This window comes from Catharus ustulatus, chromosome 6 (genome assembly GCF_009819885.2).
Source record: "Catharus ustulatus isolate bCatUst1 chromosome 6, bCatUst1.pri.v2, whole genome shotgun sequence".
NCBI lineage: Eukaryota > Metazoa > Chordata > Aves > Passeriformes > Turdidae > Catharus > Catharus ustulatus.
Genome location: NC_046226.1, coordinates 24,759,645 through 24,781,586, shown reverse-complemented (window position 1 = coordinate 24,781,586; position 21,942 = coordinate 24,759,645). Strand labels below are relative to the sequence as shown.

General features: G+C 51.9%; 1 protein-coding gene across 1 annotated transcript; it reads right to left on the bottom strand.

Moving 5' to 3' along the window:
• Nucleotides 1-12,808: 12,808 nt before the first annotated feature.
• Nucleotides 12,809-18,182, bottom strand: FOXA1 (forkhead box A1). The gene is made up of 2 exons (XM_033061461.1): nt 17,774-18,182; nt 12,809-15,343 (listed from the first exon to the last, which is right to left on the bottom strand). Exons 1-2 carry the CDS (start codon nt 17,843-17,845, stop codon nt 14,081-14,083), a joined length of 1,335 nt encoding a protein of 444 aa, XP_032917352.1. The 5' UTR covers nt 17,846-18,182; the 3' UTR covers nt 12,809-14,080.
• Between the last annotated feature and the right edge of the window lie 3,760 nt (nt 18,183-21,942).

The following is a 21,942-nucleotide window of genomic DNA, read 5'->3' as shown; positions in this document are numbered from 1 at the left end:
TGGTTCTCCAGGGTCTTGTGTGAGCCTGAATCCCCCACACTCACAGCTCTGAAATCCCCCACACTCACAGCCCTTAGCACCAAGTGCTGCATCCCTTCACCTGCCTGCAGGTGTGGCAGATGTCTGGAAGAGGACAATATGTGGTGCCACTCCTGCTAGCAAAATAATGCCCATCATCTAGGGAGAAAACTCCTTAAAACTGAAGGCAGGAATCAGGCATTCACAATGGCTTCTTGAAATAAAGACCAGATACTGAGCTCAGAAGGAAAGAGAGGATACTATTAAATGCACCAGTGGCTTGTCATGTAACCTCCCTTATCCCTTATTTTAACAACTGCTGTCTGCTTTTCTTTTCAAGAGGTATTTTGAAAAATGCCTTTTGTTTTTGTTCTAGATAGCCTAGTAATAATACCCTTCAAGGAAATACTGCATATAGCACTGTTATTGCAATCCTCGAGTGTTTGAAGGATCCCTTGGAAAGACTGTCAACCAGGAGACAGGACAGAGGAAGAAGGAAAAATCGAAATAAGAAATATCAAGGAGACACGGTCAAGCATGAATCATTTCTTTCGGTTGAGACTGAAGCAAGATCAGATTTCACATGCACCCTCGACGGGGCTGGCATTTTCACACACACGACAAACCCGTTGGCATGGAGGAGGCTTGATTTCACGATTATTACAGGGGCCATTGGCATACATTTAAGCCCGACTTAGATAAGGCGGACTGGGGGAGGGGGCGGTCTTCAATTTATTTTAAGAAAACCACAGATCAGAAGAACAGTTAAAAAATAAATAAATAACCTTCCAGGCAGGTAGGCAGTTTTAGTGGATACCCATCCGCCAGGGAACTGCATCCCCGGCGCCTCAGCGGTGGCTGGGAGCGCAAGTGGCCCCACGGGGGAGTGACGGCGGCCGCAGCCGCGGGGGGAGCGCGGGGAGGCGGCTCCGCGCCCCGGGGGCCGCCGGTGCCTCCAGCTCGCTCGGGGCTCGGCTGGCAGCGAGAACAGGAGGGGGAGGAAGAGGAAGAGTCAATCCCCCGGCGCTCCAGGCGCCGTGCCGGGATGTGCCCGCCGTGCGGGGATTCCCTGCCCGGGCAGCTCTGGGCCGGAGCTGGCTCAGTAGCCGGGCCTGGCGGGGCGGGGGGCACCCAGCCCGTGTCTGTAGGAGCTGTGTGCGTGTGGCTTCCAACAGCCACGGGCTGGCGCCTATGCCGAACCCCCAGCACCCTGCAGCGGGAGGGCTGGAGGGGAGCAGCTCCTCGGGCCGGCGCTCGCCCTGCCCGCAGTCCCGGCCGCAGCCCCCCGTCCGGGCCGATAATCCGCTCCGCCGTCGGAAGCCCCGCACAGCCGGGCCGTGCGTGCCCGTGGGCGGGCGGGGGAAATCCCCCGGGGCGGTGTGCGGGGCCCCCGCCCAGCGCGCTCCGCCCGGGGCGCCGGGGCCGCGGCAGCCGCCGGAGCCGCCCCGCCCGGGAGGGGCCGCGGCCGCTCGGACACCGCGGGGCGGAGAGGCGAGGGGAGGCGAGGGGAGGGGAGGGCACCGGGCAGCCCAGCCGGGCTACGCCGCGATGGAAACGGCCCGTCCGCCCCGGCTTTGATTCCTCCTCTGAGCATTTCGAGGCGCCCCTGTGTTTTGTAAGCCGAGCAATAAATTTGCAATTAAAGCGGTGTTATATTGGAAAAACTCTTTTTTTCCTTTCCCTACGTAGATCTTTAATTTTCTGAGTACCCCGCTCCCTCACTCCGGCTCAGGCTGAACCTGTGCCAAACCGCAAAGCCTATAGAGCACAGGTCCTTGCAGCTGAGGAGAGCTCCAGCCTGTGTCTTCAGGAAAGTAAAGAGCTCTGTGTCCTCGTGTGTCTGTGCATTGACTATTTTCATAGGGGTTTAGAAGTGGTTAGCAGCTCAATATTGAAAGGCATTATTGATACTTCGAGAGAAAAATTGAGGATTTTTTTTAAAAATGCTTCTCTGTGGTTTTCCCTCTTTTATTTTTTTCCTTACTAATGCCACTTGCATGGGAACAGCACTGCCATGCTTCACCTCATCAACGTGTGCTGTGTATTTGTTGCAGTCTGGAGAATCTGACTCCTAAGAATTACTCAATCCAAAATACATATATTTTGATTATTTGTTCTTAGGTTTCCCAGTCGCTAAAGATGCATCTGGTTAAGTACAGTGACCTCCCTCCTTCTGAAATTACAAAATTTGAAAGGTACTCCTTTCCATACACATCTTATCTGACTAATATATACCGTAGCTTTTATTCTATTCCAACATTTCTAGTATGAAGACAATATACACAATGAGAATATATGATTTAGAAAACATATTAATATATATTAAATTCTTGCATGTTACCAGGAACTTAAAGGAGTTGGCAAACCTTTAAGCCAGCACAGTAGACTGAGATGTTCTAGCTTCTCAGATGTATTTGCCAAAAACTTAAGAACTACTCTGCAGATAACCCTATTATAAGACAATATGTGAAAAACACTGTATCCTTTAATTTTAGTGAAAGAAACGTATTGTCATAGGATCAAGGTGAGTCTGGAAACACATACATTTTTTCCAATCTTTAAAAATCTGAACTACTGCTTTAAAATATTGAAAGTCACTTGCAGTTCCATCCTTTAAAGTGCTGTGTATCTCTTAGAGGCACTTAGAACAGCTATTATTTAATTTGGTCTTATTTACTTACTGCATTCCAGTAACCCATTGGTTGTAACCTTCTCTGTAACAGAGTGAAACAGCAGTCTCTGCTACAGAGCTGGTGATTAAACGCTGAAAGTACCTCTGAAGACCTCTTGCTTCTGGCACAAAAGTATTTCCAGCCTTTTTGAGTATGGTGGAGTCCCATGCATCATCTCCTCAGGAGCCTACATTAAGCAGGTGACCTGCTGGTGCAGTCCTCCCCTAGGGAAATTTTGAGCCCGGTTTTGTGTGTGTGTGTGTTTGTGCCTGTTTGTGTATTTGTGCTTGTATGTGAGACTGTCCCAGTGGGGAAGAAACTCATCAGTGGGTCGGTCTCCCCCTGATTCCTAGGAGCAACAGAAGGAAACACAATAATCTATGCTGCTGGTGATGGAAGAGAATAAACTATTTGCATCCCAGAGTCCTCCCAGTCATCCTTGAGCAACCTTAAGCACCTCTTTCCCTTGGTTATTGATATTAAGAGGGTGATCTTGGATGGTTTTTTTCTAGACTGTGTCAAGGAAAGAAGCAGCATTTGGAGATTACATTCATTCAGCAGAGCATTTCTATCTACCTCTTGGTTGTCTCACCTATCCATACCGGATCTTCAGTGGGTTTGACCTAGTGTCTTGCACACAAAAGATGTTTCTGCATCAACTTGTATGTCCCTCATTTGTATTTATTCAATCTTTGAGGAGATCATGGTCTGAGCAAGTTATTCCCATCTTCGCTGTTGTCAAAGAGCACCAGCAGCCTGGAAAGGTGAGGGGATGATCAGGGGCATCTGAGGGTCAAGGAGCCAGGCTGAGATTGTCCATGTCTTTCCCCATGGTGCCTCACACATGATGGGGTGGTGGGAGCCCACAGGACAAACATCCCCCAGGCCCCCAACCCCATTTGGTCTCTCACTGATAACGCCCAGGCCAGTTTTGTGACAGGCTGAAGCCGGCGTGTTGAAGCTCAGGATCCATTTGTTGTTGGGTTCCTTTTCAAAGATGGAAATGTTCTGAGTGGCTTTGCCTGCCATGTGCACACAGGTTGTTCATTCTACTGAAACATCCAAGGAAACTCAGGTGTGTGTGTTCCCCAGCCACCCACTGCTTGGCAGAGGTGAGGGGCAAGGACTGGGCCACCACAATACTCTGCCAGTGCCCAGCCACTGGAGAATAAAGAAGATCTTTGTCCTAAACCTGTCTGTTTTTCACAATTTCTACTTGAATTTGGGATATGCTGGTAATTGCAGGAGGCAGGGGGGAGTGAAGGGGGAATCAGCTGTCATTCCAAATGAAAGTGATAGTTTAAAATACAATGACCTTTGTACCAATCTCAATGGAAAAACAGAATACTAAGAATTAGGTCTACAGAGCTGCTTTTGACCTCTACCTGTTAAATCATGATTTTTTTAAAAAAAATTGAACTCTGTTTAATTTGGCGAATCTCTTGTGTTTATTTTTACTTAGCACTGCATAGCATTACACGCAACTTTTTGCTCTGAAAGGGATGAAAGACACGAAACTCTGGAGAGATTTAAACCAGAAAGAAATGCAACCTAACTAATGTCTGAGTGGTCCAGGGAGCTGGAGATGGTGCTCTGTCCTGCTTTTTACTAGAAAGAAATCTGGCGTGAAAGCAGGATCTTTGTTGCCTAGGAATTAAGTTGTTGTTGCTGCTTATTCCTTACCTGAACTCCTAATCCCTTGTTTGTGCTATGGCACAAACAACATTATTTCACATAGAGCAAAGGACATCCTTGTAACAATTAAAGTCTATTGTGTAAAAGTATAAATGGCACATTGATCGTTAAGGTAAGCAGACTTGTAAAGAGTAATTCTTGGACATGAACTATACCGTCATTTAATGTACACTTTGGAGCAGTCATTATGAGTGGGGAGGTAAATTACAAACTGTAAAATGCTTAGTTAGCCTTTTAACGTGAATGATTGGTCTAAACAGACCTCAGCAGAAACAATGTGAGGTCTGCTCCTACTTTTGCAGAAAGCACAATTATTTTAATTTTGCTTTTCCTGAGAACAAGCACCTTATTCTAAATTTCTTTAAATTTCTTCAATAAATAAGGAGCCCCTTACCGTCCAATTAAAAAAAAAAAAAAAAACAAAAAAAAACCCAAAAAAACCCACAAGCCAAAAAAATCCAAAAAACCCAAAAAACCCAACAACAGCAAAACAAACCTTAAAAAAAATCTCTGCGACACTCTACAGAGTGGGAAATATTCTAAATCCTTGAACCTCGGACTCTGCTGAGGTCCATGTAATCTCGGTCACACTCATTAGGAAAAGAAAAAAGGAAAAATCTACCCCCTGCCCAGGGAGTGTTTAAAAGGATGAGTGTGGATCCACTGAAACCAGTCCTGTGAAGGTCAGCTTTGTCTTGTAAGAGGAAAGGTGACAGGGTCAGCATTATTGCACATGATGAAACCCCCACGGGGGCTGGAGGAGGTCATCTCTCTCCTGTCTCCTCGTTTGGCCAGCGTGTCCCTTCTGGGGGCAAACCTGCTAACGAAGGTGACGAGATTTCTTATTGCCTGACAGAAACACTCGGCTGGCCAGCTTAAGGTTCCAGGCTCCCCATTTAGGGTGGGGGGGAAGAACCCCCGTTCCCCAGAGCGCAATTTGGCTTTTGGGAAGCGTGGCGTCCCTCTGAGCCTGCAGGGAAGACAAAAGTTTCTGGGTGACCCATGCAATTTCCTGGGCACCTTCCGTGTGACTGCCAACTCCCTCGAGGGCATTGCCTCGGAAAAGCGGCTCTGGGGGCTCTGGCGGCTCCCACTTCTGCACTTGCATGAGCTCTTATGGAGCTCCTGCGGTTGGCGCTGGAAAGTTTGGAAACGCAGAAGGGCTCGGTGGTAGGACGGATGCGTGTTTGCCGGCACTCAGAAACGCGTCAGGCACGGGAGTTTGCATCTCTAGCCCAGCTCGCCGCTGCTCCTTGTGCCCGCCGACACGCGTGTAATGCACCCGCCCAGGGCCCCATCACCGCCCGTCGTACGTGCAACGGCTTTAGCCTCTCATTGCTATATTTTGCTTGGCTTTGAAAATTAGCCTGTTTGGATAACACCCGACAGAAAACATTTACGCTGGAAGCCAAACAGGCAAATATTTTAATCTCTCATATTAACATAGCGGTTTTCCAATCGGTTCATTTTTGTGCTCTGTTATTTATTTATTTGTGTATGCGTTATTCATTCATTCGCTCGATTCGTTCATTCATTCATTCATCCGCTCCGTCATTCATTCACTCCTCCATCACTTTCCCTCCTCCGCTGGGTCAGCGGTAGCCCGGGCTGCGCCCGGCGCCCCCCGCAAGAAGCGGCCCTCGGTTTGTTGCATTCCCGCAGCCCTGCACGGTGTCGGGGTGTGATGGTGCTGAGACACCCCACCCCGATCCCTTGGAGAGGTTCCTGGGTATCCCTGCTGTCCTGGAGGAGGCGGGGGGCGCCGGAGGAGAGGACTGTCCGCCAGCTTGGCTGCTCTGTGCCTGGGGCTGCTCCCACCGCCGCGGGTCTCCGCAAGTCAGCGCCAGCAGCGAGGGGCGGCGGGCACTGCGCTGCACCCGGCAAAGCCCGAGCCGGCCACCCCCGCCCGCTGACACGGGAGAGGAGCGGCGGAACCCTCCGGACCCGGGGCGTCCCTGGAGGGAAACGTCAAGAACCTCCAAGCCCACTGCTGCCGGCTTGGTCGGCGGAGGGGGAATACGCAGTGAGACCACCAACATGCCCGGGGCCGTACAATCCACCACTTAATACACTTCTGCAATTTAAACTTCTGGGGACCCCCTCCTTTCAAGCCGATTTGTGATATAGGTGTTTTCTCATTATAGTCCCCCCTCCTTTCCTTTGAAATGCACCCCCTCACCACCCTCCCGCTCCCTTTCTTCTGAGCCCTGCTCTCTAATTCTAGATGAGTATTACTTTGCTCTTTTCGTTGGCCAAGCACAATTGTGTTATTGGAGATAATGAATTCAATCCCCATCAAAGAGTATTAGGAGCGCCTTGGCCCTGTAGTGCCTTTTTTCAAACCGGGAATGAAAGGCAGAGAGAAAATTCTCTGGGTAGCCTCTGCTCTGGCAGCTTTTGAAGTGAAGGGAGGCGGGCATTGTTGTTCACATTTTTGTCCATACGGCTGAAGAAAGACCGGCGGCTTTTGATGAGAAGATGAGAACCGCCTCGTAAGTTGAGCAACAAGTTAGATGGCGAAGTCTTCCCGCTGCCTACTGCCTGTGGATAACATATGTCCCGCATTAATAGGGGCTCAAGGGAACAATTGCCCTGGGGGTGGGGTGGGGAGAGCTCCTCTCCGCACCGTCCAGCGGCTCCTTTTTTCCCCCCCGTCCTCTGGACCGATGCCCCTATGGGAGTGTTTTTAAGGGAGATCCGAAGATATTCTCCCTGGCTCTTGGTTTGCTCCTGTGTCCAGGGGGCCGAGACAGGCAAGCGGTATGCACCGACCACGGGCTGCGCTGAGGGAGAAAAAGGGGGACCTCGGTGAGATGCGCAGGGACGCCTCTGCTCGCCGTTTCGCTCTGCCAGGGCTCCTGGTGGCCGGGGTGTGATGTTGGGTTTTCTGCCATATGTTTGGAGGGCATCCCCCCTTTCTAAACATGACTCTGTACATGACTCTGTATTATTAGTTTGCGGGGAATTTGGGGGGTGGGGGGGGCGGGCGGTGGTTGTGGGGTTGGGACTTGTTTTTTTCACTTGCTATTCCCTTTCCGTTTCACATAAGTTAATGACATACCTGAAGTTTGTAAAGTACTTCCTTAGATAAAGCAACCAGGCAAGGAAAAATAAGAAGTGATAAAACGTCTGTTGTTCACATCAGATAACCTTAGAACTAGAAAACTTGTTGCATACATTTGAATAAGTTCAGACATGCTCTTATTCCAATCTCCTGCCCTGCAGTTCAAAGATTCCCCGCCCCCCGGGCTTTATTATGCTAAAGAGGTCATTACTGAGAGTCACTATGGAGAGATCCCGGTTTACAGAATGAGGCCCACCTCCTAGTTACCAACATGTTTACATTTTCTGTCGGTCATAAGCGGAGGAAATGTGTGTTAGCAACCCGCCGGGCAAGCTCGGGAAATAGAAGGAATAAAGGGGGAAATATATTTCAGCTATTGCGCAGTAGATGGCAAATTAGGGATTAGGGAGCACTTAGAGGTATCGGGCACAAAGGCGGTATTTGCCGTAGAGATGGTTGCCGGAGAGGGCCAGATCTCACTCCCGGGGCAGGCAGCCCTGCTCCTCGGTGCCCGGGCAGACTCGGAGCGAAGTGAGAGTCCCCGGGAGCACGCCTGCACCTCCGTGCTCTGATAGCCTGGCGGGGAGTGGAACCACGCGGGTCCCTCTCCAGCGGCGTGGGGCAGCTCCCGGAGCCCTCCCCTCCACCGAGGCAGGTGCCAGTCCCGGGGCACAGGGCACCTCTCCCTGACCGCTCGTGGCCAAGGGACGAGCCGTCCGTGAAGGGGATGCCCCCGCTCCAGATGGAGGAGGTGGCTTTTCTATCGGACCACGGCGGACTCGACACTCTTTCACTGCCAAGTGATGTGTGAAACGGGCCCGACTTCGGAAGCAAAACTGGCGTCACCCGAAACATGTCCAGCTGGGCACCCCCGCCCCCCTCTGTTCCCTTGGGCGACTCAGTGAAGGCGGACGGGGGTCCCAAATCCTGAGCTGGGCTGAACCAAAGGAGGGCAACGCCGTCCGCTGGGGAAGGCTTGGGCTACCGAGACCGGGCGGGAGACCCGGACGGGCAGGGAGGGAGGTCAGTGGTATCCGCACCCCGCGCACACCGGGGCCCGTCCCGCCCGCCCCCGTGTCTCCTCCGCACCGCTTCAGAGCTTCCCCTGCTGCGGGGGCACAGCCTGGGCCAGCGCAGGGCAGGGAGGAACACTGCAAAGCCCCGGTTCAGCGCGTGTTCCGCCTGCTGGATAGAATAATAATAATAATAATAATAATAATAATAATAATAATAATGACAATAATAATAATGATGATAATAATACCCTGCCTGCTGGTAGTTGACCCTTGGAATAACGAGCAGGTGTAGGAATATTTCAGGGGAAAAATTAGATTACCAATTGTACAACAATAGTATCAAATCAACGACGAACTTCCCCTAAAGTAACTCGCCTGAGCAAAGCTCATTCGAGCAATGCTGCTGCAGCAGAAGCGCCGCTCAGGAAAACGACCCTTTCTATGAATTCAACTAAATGTAGGAGTTTTAGGGTGAGGGGAAAGAGAGGATATTGCACCTTTTTTCCCCTTGTAGAGACAAATGGATTCTGCTATGAGGCTACATATGCCTTAAATCCCAATGACTGGAGACAAAGGTGAGCGCTAGCAGTTTGGTCTGTCCAAAGTCCAAAGATCTGAAATCTCAATGAGTTTCTGTTTGAGGTGAAGGAGAGAGACAAACACCATGGTAAGGCTCGGGCCAGAAAGTTGCACGGTTTGCAAGTGAAATGCGACATTACTTACACTAATCTATCCTTAACTGCTACTTTGTCACTATGGTCAGAATAATTATTAGAAAATAACCAGAGGGAACAAAGGCAGGTTTTCTTCTTATCGCTTCCCGGTTTCCACTCTTCTCTTCCTCCAATTATTTTCTCCCGCTGAAATAGACTTTTCGAAACTACAAATTGCAGAAAATGTACAAACTATTTTTAAAATATTATTAGTCTGCCTTTGCTAGGAGCTCAGAAGGCTGGCTTCGCATTAAGAAGAAGAAGAAAAAAAAGAGCCATTTTGCTGCACGACCCTTGACATGTAAATAATCAGACTAATTGCCTTTTGATTTTAGCTATTAACCATTCTCCTATATTTCCTAAACAATATTGCAGCGTGGGAGTTTTGCGGGGACTTACGTGTACATTCTTTACTCCGGTCACACTCTGTGCACTATTGTGGCGTGATTTTTGCCTGGTCATTGTGTGTTATGTATATTTCCACTTGCCTCCCTGGAAACAAATACATATTAATTATGTGTATGTTAATATATACAATATATGCACCCATATTCCTCCCGAGACAGCTTTATACCCCATGTTTATATGAGGGTAATTTGCTTCTTCACGAATTAAATTTATCACGAAAATGCACACGGAATCTATTTATTTATTAAGTCTCTTATTTTAAAATGTTCTTTTCAGAGTGATGAATCACATATGCTCACACATATATGCCTAGATTCCGTTTCATCGAAACAGAAAAGAAACCATACAAAGTGCATTGTTATCGCGATCAGGTGCTTTATCTATAATATTTTGTAAAAGCCCGAGACAATTGCTGTTCTAAAGGCTAGTTGGCGTTACAGCAAGGGAATTCATTTATTTCGTGTTTATGCTGACGGACCAATTTCAGTACCTACTCAACACATTTCAAAACAGTTTTTGAAGCTATGCCAATGGCTGAAGTGTTTTCTCGCGCCGTTCTTTCACAATTTACTTATGTTTTATTGACACTAAAGGACTCAAATGAAAAACTGTCCGGCAATTTTTTCCCCTCGTCTTTCAGTAGTTCCAAACATTTCAAATTATTCCTTCCAAGTAATGAATGTCCTCCAATTGTTTGCCGATGTAGATGTCAGTATTGTCCATTCGCACTCAGGAAACAACCCAGCAGTTACTTGTGATTTTACTTCTCCCACTTGGGCAGCTGAAGTTGCTTTCATGCTACCGACTCTTCCCTTCCGCGAAGGGCAGGTGCTGCTCGCAGGTGCTCCGAGGAGGTGCCGCGGTGGGGGGCGCAGGGGCATCGTGCCCTCTTGCCGGAGGGCGCAGGACCAGTCGGGCCCCGCGGCAGAGGAGGGCTCCTCTGCGCCAGGAGACCCTTCCGCGTCCCCTCGCCCCCGACCGCAGGGTCCCCTCCGCGGCGCCTCGACAGCACCTGCCCCGCCGGCCCACCCCGCATCTCCCCCTCGTCCCGGCCCGGGGCCCTCCTCACCGCCCAAACTCCGCGTGAACCTTTACAGAGATCCCCCGCCGCCCCGATTTACTCCCCGCTTGTATTTAATGACGCTAAATGAGCCGTTTTCGCTCCCTCGCACGTGGCCGGTCGGAGGTAATTGCCGAGCAGGAAAAGACGAAGTTCCCCCTATAAACTGAGGTGTCGGTCGGAGCCTGGAAGCTGAAGCCTAGCGGGCTCCCGCTCTGCCTCCGTCCCGGACGCGAGGCTGAGACACCATCTCTGACAGGGGCAAAAGCCCCGCGCCCGCCAGCTCCTTCCCTTCTGGCACAGAGCGACGGTCCGGCTGGAAGGAGATGCTCGCAAACTCCTCTCTACGCATTGCGGGGCGGGGGTATGCACCCTCTGCTTGTGGAGCCCATTTTTTAACTTATTTATGCCCTTTGGCTCGGGGTTCCCTGAGCACAGGATTAAGGCAGCAGCAGCAGGGCAGCTAGGAGCAGAACATAAAACGGGGCTCTTCGCCCTGCTGTTGATTTCCAAGTCTTAAACTGATCACAAAATGCTGCGTGCTTTGCACCAGGGACCCGCGTTTTTAGCATGAGCTGCATCCCTGTCTTGTCAGTGGCTCGTTGCCCACCGCAGAAACCATTTGCCTACGAGAAGAAAGGGGAGGAATATAATCTTGATGGCGAGTGGCGAAAGGGCACACGCTGCATCCGTGACAGGCTCGGCTCCTTATCTCGGAGAGGTTTGGAGCCGCGTCGGTCCGCTTAAACCTTTTTATTACCCACGCCCCAAATATTTCCATTACACACGGTCTGTGCTCCTCAGCTGATATGTGAAACTTGCTACCTTATCGCTGTCAGTCGATTGATATTTTCCGTGTATAAGCCCAAGGCATTAAATCAATGTCTCCACTCTGCAATGGCATATTCTCTATAGACTAGTCTGTGGGAGACAAGTGAAGTCCTGCTGAAAATTGGCTTCATCCTGTCTCGACTCTCACGAAGCTCCTTTTGGCAGAAGAAGCGGGGCTTCAAATAGGACCCGCCTGCCCAGACTCGGTGCCGAGCAGCCCCGAGCTGCCGCTGGCTGCGGGGGGTCTGTTGATGTTTGCCATTGCGGGACATTCAGAGGCGAAGGTGCCACACAGTCGGGCCATGGGGTAACCGGCCGCACACGGCGACGGGGACAGAGCCCCCTCCCCCCCGCTGCAGGACTCGCATGCGGCAGCCGGTGGGGGGGGACCTGCGGTAAATGCCCGCCCGACCACGAACATCCGCACAGCACGACGCGGGACACAGCTCCGTGTCGCCGGGAGAGCCGTGCGCTCATCTCCCACCCGGATCACCGCTGATCCGCCCGCACTTTTTTTTTTTCCCCTCCGTTTTTGTCTGGGTAGTAGTGCTGGAGGAATGTCGTGAGATTTCTGGGACGCTGGCTTGGCTTTTCTTTTCTAAATCGAACCTTAAATTAGTTTGTCGCCGCTGTCCCTAACCCGTCAGGGGGCAATTATGTGATAATTAGGTGAATTACACCGTACTTTTATCTGGCAGCCGCGCACGAACAGGGCTTGGCACAGCGAAATCCGTTCACACTTAAACTCCCCTCCCCCGACATAGTCTATTGCTGGGGACCAGAGTTCTCCAGCGCTGCTGCTGGTATCGTTCCGACGGATGGTTCCGAGCCAGGGCTACGAAGTGGCATCTGGGCCTTTCCAGGGCCGGTGCGGTGTGCAGCCGCCCTAGGGATGCTTCCCTTGGGCGTCGTCCCGTTCGGCAGGGAAACGCCGAGTCAGGCTGCCACCGCCCCTGCAGCCCTGGCCGCAAAACAGCCAGCAGGTTACATCGCCTCGGGTGTCTCTTTCCTGCCATCCCTCAACTTATCCCACCGCCGTGAATTAGGGAAAAAAAAAGAAAAAAGAAAAAAAAAAAAAAAAAAAAAAAAAGGACGCTCAACCTCACAGGCCGGTGGCATCGCAGCGCTTTGCCTCTGCGCAAGCCTGGCCGTACAAATCTTTCCTCTTCACATCCACACTTAAACACTACGTTTTGATTTTCTTGCACATGGCTCCATCCTCCGTAACCCGCCCCGGAAATTTGGTAAGAAAATAGCAGAAGTATTTCATTGATAACATTTGATTTATTTAAAGTCCTTAACTGTAAATGATCAAAAACATACTTCACGCATTAAATTCTCAGTTATCGTTTTAAATCAAAATATTTTTTTCAATTACAATCACATTTATAAAATTAACAAAATTTCTTAAATTCACGTGTAATTATTTTTTTACGGTCATTTAAAGCAATTTCCAGCTGTAAAGAAAGAAAACAATATAAACCATGCAATAAATTAAGAACATTGAAACAGCGAACAGGAATAATAATAAAACCCGTCTGGCTATGCTAACACCGTGTAAAACTGTGGAAAGTGCAATAACACTGGATGAAATAACCTAACGATGGAGATAATTAAACGGCCACAAAAATAAAGAAAAATTATTAGACAAGTTTGAAAAAGAGGGAGAGACAGAGCTGTCTTCTTTTCCTTGCATCAGTGTAGTAGTCAATGTTTCCTAGGGGAAGGGGGGGAATAACCTAGTTATAGATACACAGTTCTAGCTGGTACACAATGAAGACAAATTAAATAAGAATGTCATCCACGTGTTGATGAGCGTTCCTGATGAACTAGAATCTTCAGTAACAGATGGGAAGGAAAAAAAAAAATCCAACTGGCTGTGACCTCTTGTAACTTTATATTACATCCCAAAACAGGTAACACTTGGAAAAAGATAAGGGTCGCATCCTGCACTCCAAAGCTCCAGTTGGTCCCCTCGGGAGTGCAGGATCCGGCCCGTAACATCTGGATTTTATGCGGGTTGTAATAGCCGAAGGTTTATTTTACAAGTATCAAAAGGATGATCCGGGAAAGTAAATAGTTCTCTTGTTGCTTAGAGATTCTCTTAGTGTTTTGCTACTTCACAGCAGTATTGTCCTTCAAAGCCTTTTTAATTAAAAAAAAAAAAAAAAAAAAAAAAGTCTTAAATGTCTACTCGCTTCTTCATCTCCGTATTGTTAAAGTATTGCCACATACCTGTAAACTTACATGAGATTATAGAACACATAAGGGAGGGAGACGATGGGGTGGAAAGCACAAACAAGTAGTTTACACGCTCAACATTTTTTTCTTCCTTTTAATAACACCCTGCATAGGCTGGGGAGGTCTCCGGGGAGAGGGGCTGAGCGGCAGGGGCCGGAGAGAGTATGTACAAGCGGGACGCGGCCGGCTTTGCAGGAGGTCGTGGTGGATCGTAACAACACACAACGCTTTGCGCGACAATTAAAAAGTAACAGTCCTTTGCACGCAGCGTGCGGAAACACCTTGGTCTGTCTCAGGGAAAGCGGGGAGAGAAGCCAGGACGGGGAGGAGGGGTCTCGGCCCCGGCGGCGGGGGTTGCACAGCTAGGAGGTGTTTAGCACGGGTCTGGAATACACACCTTGGTAGTAGGAGGGCTCTAGGGCCGAGGGCTCGATGCTGCTCCGGCCAGCCATGGAGGCGCTGCCCAGGGGCAGCCCGCCGGGGATGCTGGCCCCGTAAGAGGAATATTGCAGCGCCTGCTCATAGGCTTTGAAGTCCAACTTGTGCTGCTGCTCCGAGGAGGACATGAGGTTGTTGATGGAAAACGGGTGGTTGAAGGAGTAGTGGGGATCACCCTTGAGGTGGAGCTGGGGTTCGTGGGCTAATGAGTGAGGGGGGTGTGGGACAGAGGCCAGGGTGGGTACAGAGCTGATGGTGGAGGAGGCAGCCGAGGCCGAGGTCTTTAGCTCCGTGCTTGATCCACTGTGGTCCATAGACTGGGGGCTGGTGGACGGGTTGGAGCTGGAGAGAGAGGTGGCCGTGTCCAGCTGCGCAGGTTTATTGTGGCCTCTGTGCAGGGGGGAGTTGGAGCTTGAGCTAGAGGCCCCGGCCTGATCTTTCCTACCCTCCTGAGTGGCTTTACTGTTGGCCGGCTTCTCACACTTGAAGCGCTTTTGCCGGCGGAGGTAACAGCCATTTTCAAACATGTTGCCCGAGTCGGGGTGCAGGGTCCAATAGGAGCCCTTGCCGGGCTTGTCGGGGGAGCGGGCCACCTTGACGAAACAGTCATTGAAGGAGAGCGAGTGGCGGATGCTGTTCTGCCAGCGCTGCTGGTTCTGCCGGTAGTAGGGGAAAAGGTCCATGATCCACTGGTAGATCTCACTGAGCGTCAGCATCTTGCTGGGTGCCTGCTGGATGGCCATGGTGATGAGGGAGATGTAGGAGTAGGGCGGCTTGGCGTGGGGGTAGGTCCGCTTGAAGGACTTAGCGTCCCGTGTCCTGCCGAGGTTGGACGGGGTGTAGGCCATGGGGCTCATGCAGGGGTTCATGCCGCCGTAGGGGCTCAGCCCGTTCATGGGGGCCGGCTGGGCAGACATGGCGTTGATGCCGCCGGGGCTCAGCGCCGTGCCCATGGCGGCCACACCGGCCGGCATGCCGTTCACGGGCCCCGCCGAGCCTGCCGGCATGCCGGCCACGGCGCCGGGACTCAGCCCAGCCCCTAGCCCCGTGTTGGCGTAGGACATGTTGAAGGAGCTGGAGGTCATGTTGCCGCTTGTCGTCATGGTGTTCATGGTCATGTAGGTGTTCATGGTGTTCATGGAGCCCAGCCCCGAGTTCATGTTGCTCACGGGTACCGAGGAGTAGGCCTAGGGCAGCGACACAAAGAGACGGAGTTAGAGGAGAGAGGTGTGGCAGGACCCCGTAGGGGCCGGATCCGCCCGCCCGGCCCAGCCAGCCGTGCAAACGTCCTGCTGCGGGACGCCGGCCGCTTCCCCGACACCGGGGAAAAAGCTTCCCCAAAGGCGCGCGGAAAGGCAGGTGTTTCCATGAAAAGGTCTATTTCACATATATGTACATTTATAAATAGACACGGAGAGGGGGTGCTCTCTCCGGACGCGCTCCTGGTTTACCGGCGTGCCGCAGCTTGCGCGGGAGGCACCGGGATCGGCGGGGCGCACGGACCGCACGGAGCCGCTCCACACCCTCGCGGAGCCGCGCCGCGGGTTCACACTGCCCCGGCAGGATGTGTTCTTTCCGGCGCATTCCCGTGTTTTGTTGTTTTTGTGTCCTGTCTCGCTAGTTAAATGCTTAAACTCAGTAGAATATTGAAATTGGTGGGTTTACACTGTTTCCGCCAAGGAGAAAGACTGCTTATATTTTCTGAGAAAAAATCGCACGCATCTCTCTCTTCCTTACAGCAATAATTTAAATTTATTTTCTAAGAAGCATACAAGATGCAATAACGCTTTGTTGCAAAATAATTTAAAAAACCCTCACCCAAACCAAACAGGTCTTGTCGGCCTGTTTTATCTGTGGAAAGCTTTCCCCTTGTCTACATTTTCTATCAAAATTGTCTTTAATTTAAATTAAAAATAAAAATCAATCAACCAACCAATCAAACGCCAGAACTCTTCCAAAGTATCAAAAGCCTGAACTTTTCCTCTCTGAGGTTTTCTACAATTGCACGACGTGGAAAAAATTGTAGCACCCTACCACATAACACAACTCTCAAAAAGGCAGAGCCGGAAAGCCTGAAATTGTGCTTTCTCTATGGCATCCGATTTAACAGGGGAGAGAAATACGTTCCCGGTTTACTCGAGCTATGGCAAATATGGCTAAGAAAAGGAGGTTTAAGCAACGATTAAATATATAAAACTAATTTCTGATCCCCACAAATTTCACGAACTTATAAACGCACTTTTAATTTAGAGGATCACATTCATTATTTAAGATGGTAGAACGCGGCTGGGTTTCCCATGTTGCATTCATGCAGTTATTCAAAATTAAATGGCAAGAGAGGAGAAAAGATTGAAATTTTAAAAAATAGCAAGAGCGAAGTTCGCTTTACTTTATGTTTGTGGACAATGCGTATAGCGAGGAAAAATGAGTCTGGAAACGGCGCATAATTAGGATGACCCTTATTTGCCCTTAGCCGACTTTCCTTTATTGAAGGAGATGCCAGCCGGGTGACACGTATTAGCCTCCGTCCGCGTGGCCCTATGGGCGCGTGTGCCAGCTCCGGGTGCGGGACGAGGCGTGGGGACTGTGGAGCCCTGTGTCCGGGTGTGCTGATGCAATGCCCGGGTGCGCACACCCAGGTGCCTGCCTCGCTGCCGCACTTCCTCAAAACGCCTCCTTCCCGGGCGGGATCCGCGGGGCTGCTGGCCGTGCTGCCGGGCGCCGGCTTCTCCCGGGACCCCCGTGGCAGAGCCCCAGCGGCACAGCGCGGACCCCAGGCCCCATAGGGCCGAGGTGCGCCGGAGAAGGCTCCGGGCTGTGCCGTGGCCCTCTTCTCCGACTCAGTTGTGGGCGCTTGGGCCGGTTCTCCTCCTCCTTGTGCCCGGCGCTGTCAGACAGGCGCGGGGGGCGGAAGCGCCTGCGGGGTGCCGCGGTCCGGACCGGGTCCGGGTGGGGGCGGCGGGTCCGGGTGCGGGTGCGGGCCCCGTCCCGGCCCGGCTCCCGGCAGCGCCGCCAGCCGGCCCGCGGCAGCAGCGCACGGCGCGGGCAGCCCGTCTGCAGAGTACGGACAAACGGCCCTTTTAACCCTCCTTTCCTTTCCCCCGGCTTTAACAGGTGAGGGCCCGGTGCTGGCGAGTAGAGAGGCCGGAGGTCCCGCCGGCAAGCTCAGGGAAGGCGCTGCCCCCGAGCAGGACGCGCGGGCGCCCGTCTCCCTCGGCCCCTGCCATCTGCCGGGAAGGAGTCGGGTGCCGGCGGCGCGGCGAGTGCTCTGCCCCGAGCCAAGAGTTTATGGGGTGCTTTTGTGCGCGCCGCGAGAGAACATTACGCCTCTTAGATGAGATCGAGGGCTGTCCCCGGCCCCCCGGCCCTCCTGGCGGGCTCGCAGCCGCCCTGTGTCTTCCCCAAACGCCTCCAGGGCTCCTGGAAGCTGTGTTTTCCTTGGGGAAGCCTAGCCAGTTTCGGCGCCGGAGGGAGGGGGAGGTACGTTTGCGTTGGCAGGATCTGGGCTGCAAACCGATTCCTGCGATTGCTGCCCCCTCCAGACCCCTAGCCACCCCCAGGTCCTCCCCTCCCCTGCACAGGGGCAGCAGCGAAGCCAGACCCTGGGATTTACTCACCTCCTGAGTGTCGGCGTAGTAGCTGTTCCAGTCGCTGGTTTCATGCCCTTCCATTTTCACAGTCCCTAACATTATGGAGCCAACCTGCCCGGTGTAACCATCCAGCCTTCTTGCGAGCGAGCGACGGGCAGTAGGAAAAGAGCCCGAAAGCCCGACCTAGCAGGAAGCCAGCTCTCAGGAGGGGCGGGGGTTGCTGAATTCTGCTCTATAACCAGCCAAAAAGGAGGCAGGGAGCGGTGTGGGGCGAGACAGTTGAGAAAGTGAGGAAGTGCAGCTGGGATGTGAGTGGAGTTGAGCTGATGTGGATCTTACGTCGCAGAAGTACCCACCTCCTCCTCCTCCTCTCCCCATTTGTCCGCTGCACAAAGGCGTTCGCACCTACAAAGCCGGAGATGCACCTGCAAACAAGGCAGTCCCCCTCGCCTGCAACTCCCCCCGGGGCGGCACTTTATTTGCAAAGCCGCGTAATTGGTTTAAGCTTGTGGGGAAAGAAGGAGAGACAGAGGTGGGAGAGGGGGACAGAGGGGGGAGAGGGGGCGGGACGGGATGGGACGGAGGATGGGCACGACCACCCGTTCAGGTGGACAGGACAAATGCTAGGAGGTATAGGGGGAATGAAATGAGATAGATGAAGGAAGGGCAGCCCCCTCTATTTGAAGAGAATGCAAAAGGCCATCCAGCCTTAAACCCCTGAGATTAGAGGCAATATTTACTAAAGGCCGGTAGATGCTCCTTTAACTTGATGGCTGGGACGTGCTTCAAAGTCCCGAGTCCTGAAGTCCACAGGTTGCCCCCCTCTCCTGCTCCTCACTTCACAGTTGTTACCGCGCAGGTACCTCCAGGCCCTGCCGCGGCGCCCCACGTCCCCATCGCCCTGGGGGCAGGGGCTCGGATTAGCTCCGGGCTGAGAGCAGGAGGCTCGGCTCCGCGCTCCCCAAAGCCCTCCCAGCCCTCCCCCCATCCTACCCCCCTCTTTCTCCGAGCTAAACTAGCCCTTCAAACGGGGTGCCGTCCTCTGTAGATGGTGATAATGATATTGCTTTCTGGGGTGCCTTATGCTCAGAAACCATGTGAGTCACCGTACTGAGACATAATACTACAGGTTCCCAATAAATACGGACAGAGGCCTGAATGCGGATCCACTGATATTAAGGTCCACTTGGCAAACATCAGGTGAGTCACTAGAACCATTTTGTATCTTTACTGTGGAAAACCCTCAGCCCAGAAGGTTCATTTGGAAGCTTTCTCTGATGCCAGATGCCCAGGAGCAGAAATAATAGGTAGTGGGTACCTCCTTTCCAACTTCTTGCTTACTGACCTGATTTCTCGCAATGATCAGGGGAGGAGGATTCTACACAGACTGGTAAAAGGTAAAAAACACCGATAAAACAAACTGACATTGGACAGAGCTTTTTGTTATTATGAAGGGAATCTCTCAGTCTTTGCAGAGGGATCAAACATTTTCTGCCCTGTCCTGCTCTTCAAGCCTATGTCAACACCATGGACTTTACTTGGGTTTCTCTATCCTATCCCTTGTGAGTTCGTTCCCACCTAGCTGCTACAACTTTTATCACCTCACAGTAGAAAACAAAAACCAAAAAGTCAAAACCAAAAAATCTACATCACTAACCAGCAACTAACAGCCCTTAACCGGCCCTCCCACCTCAAAACCAAAAAACTTTTCTAACAGTGGGAATTTAAGGGGAAGCTTCTTGGGATTTTGAAAAAGGTTTGGACATCACACTACACAAACTATAATACACACCTGGGTCAGAATTTCAGAATTTGATGTGTTTATCGTTCAGCATGGCTACAGTTGTTGCCTCCACAGTAATTTGTTCTCGAGGGATCTGTGGAAATGCCACCCTCACAAACAGGATTTTAAAGTTTCTTATAGAGACACAGGATTCAAATGACGAGATGTAGCATATCTCCGCCTTGACAAATATGTTTTAACTTGTTCTCTAAATGCATTTTCTGTTATCCCTTACCTCTTTTTTTTTTCCTGTTCTTTCTTTTTTATCTTTTTTTTTTCTTTTTTTTTTTTTTTCCGAATCTGGCAACAGAATTAAGCCAAATCCTTGAAATAAACAAAACTCTGGAATTAGCAGAGGAGAACAACATATGAAAATATGTCTTGAAGGAAATAAAATATATAGAAGCACTGGCTTAAACTCCTGCTTTCTCAAATGGTCAAACTACACCCATGGAATCTGGGACAAACCCCAATAGAATATCTAAGAAATATTAAAATTGCTGTCTTCCTGTATGCACCCTCCCTTTTTTCCTAATGGAAGCGGTGTGTATGTCTGAAAACAGAGACCCTTCGGTGGTGGCTTGCTCATTTCAGCATTTGAGGTCTATGGAGTATGGTTCCCCCCAGCAGCACGTATGCGGGCATGCTGGCAGGAGTGCAGCTGCCCCGGCGCCCCCGCTGTCCGCACCCCCCCGCCGGGTGACCTCGGGGCGGTGCTGCCTCGCTTTCCAGAGCCCAGCCCCGCGGGAGCAACACCCGACGGGACGCCAGGCAGCCCACGTTGGGTCACTCCGTACTGGAAAAAAGGGCAGGCACAAAGCCGGTCACGCTCATCGGATGCTGCTACAAACCATGGAGGCGTTTCACCGGGCGGAGCAAACGTGGAGCCGGCAAAGCCACTCTCCTGGCCGGCCGTCCCCGGGCCGCCCCGGCTGGGATGCCCTCTGCCCGAGCGGGGAGCCGGGGGTTGTGCAAAGCCTCAGCGCCTCCTGTTGTCCAGCTGCGGGCTCAGCTCCCTCCTGAGGTTGCTCCCAGAGGTGAGAGCACAGGCAGGATCTTCTTTTAATCTGCTTAGAGGCTCTCGACTTGGTGTATAATAACCAAGCCCGATTCAAAGCCAGCCGCTGCTGGAAATTCTCTTCAGCCCGGTTGCTGTGGTGCAGCCCTGGTGGAGAATATCCTCCTTTAAGTCCAGAAGACCTCTGCCCACGGCCACAGGAAAAAGTGGGTATTTCGGTAGTTGCCCCTGCCCTGCACTTGAGCCTTAATGTAGTGAAGCCCTATGTAGGATGCTCTGCGAGTTCAGCGGGATTTATCAGTATCCCTTGCAGTAGGCTCAGCAGAGAAGCTCTCTCCTAGGAGCGGGACGCTGTGTAGTAGCCAGGAGCTCTCCACTCGCGCCTAGCTGATGAGTTTTTCAGGAGTCAGGTCAGTAGTACCGGCCCAAATTGCACAGCGCCTTTTCCACAGCTCTGGTTCGAGTAGCACCAGTTCTGTACAGTTTTGTTTGTTTCTCTTTTTTTTTTTTCTTTTTCATGATTTTTTTTTTATTTTCAGAGCGAGCTGTTAGTGTAACCTGAAGAAAGTGCAGACTGAGTGCAGGCTTTACCCCGCTAGATGGGATCAGGATCTCAGCTCTTGGCTCCACCAGTGCACTCTGCCAAGGGTGCAAACATAAAACCTGACCTAAAAAATACGGAAATATGTGTGTGTGGAGCGGGCGGCAGGACTTGCAGGGGAGACCGTGTTACCAGTGCTGCCAGGAAGAGCTGGGCCCCGGAAAAGCCCCTCAGCAAGGGTCTGGGTTTTGGGACTTTCGTCGCTGTCTGGGAAGCGGCTTCCCGCAGCACCTCGGGGACCGGAGCTGGCCGCGGCACGGCTCTGCCCACGGGGGCCGGAGCTGGCCCCGGCACGGCTCTGCCCACGGGGACCGGAGCTGGCCCCGGCACGGCTCTGCCCACGGGGGCCGGAGCTGGCCCCGGCACGGCTCTGCCCACGGGGACCGGAGCTCCAGCGCCGCTCGGGAGCGCCGCCCGCAGGCTCTGCCCCACGCGTGGGCCGGGAGGCCGATGCAAGCCGCGGTAGCTTTAATTTTAACGTGGAGCGCTATTTAATTCGTTCCGCCCTAATTTCCCTCTAGCAGCAGCAGCATCTCCCGGCCCTTCGGTTTGACTTGCGGGGTCTTACTCGATTTTACCCAAAATACATCGTCTTTTGGAGGAGATTCTCTCGGCAGTGCTTGCGCGGGCCAGGCGTTTAGCTCGGGAAGGAGCTGCGAGGTTGTCTCGGCATGGGTATGTATTCCCTGCTCTGTGCTGTACAGCCTTCCTTTCGTTTGCTCGCACCTGTCTCCTGCTGAGGGTCCCTCATACCCGGATTTACACATTGGTCCAAGCCTGTGCAGCGGGCCGCC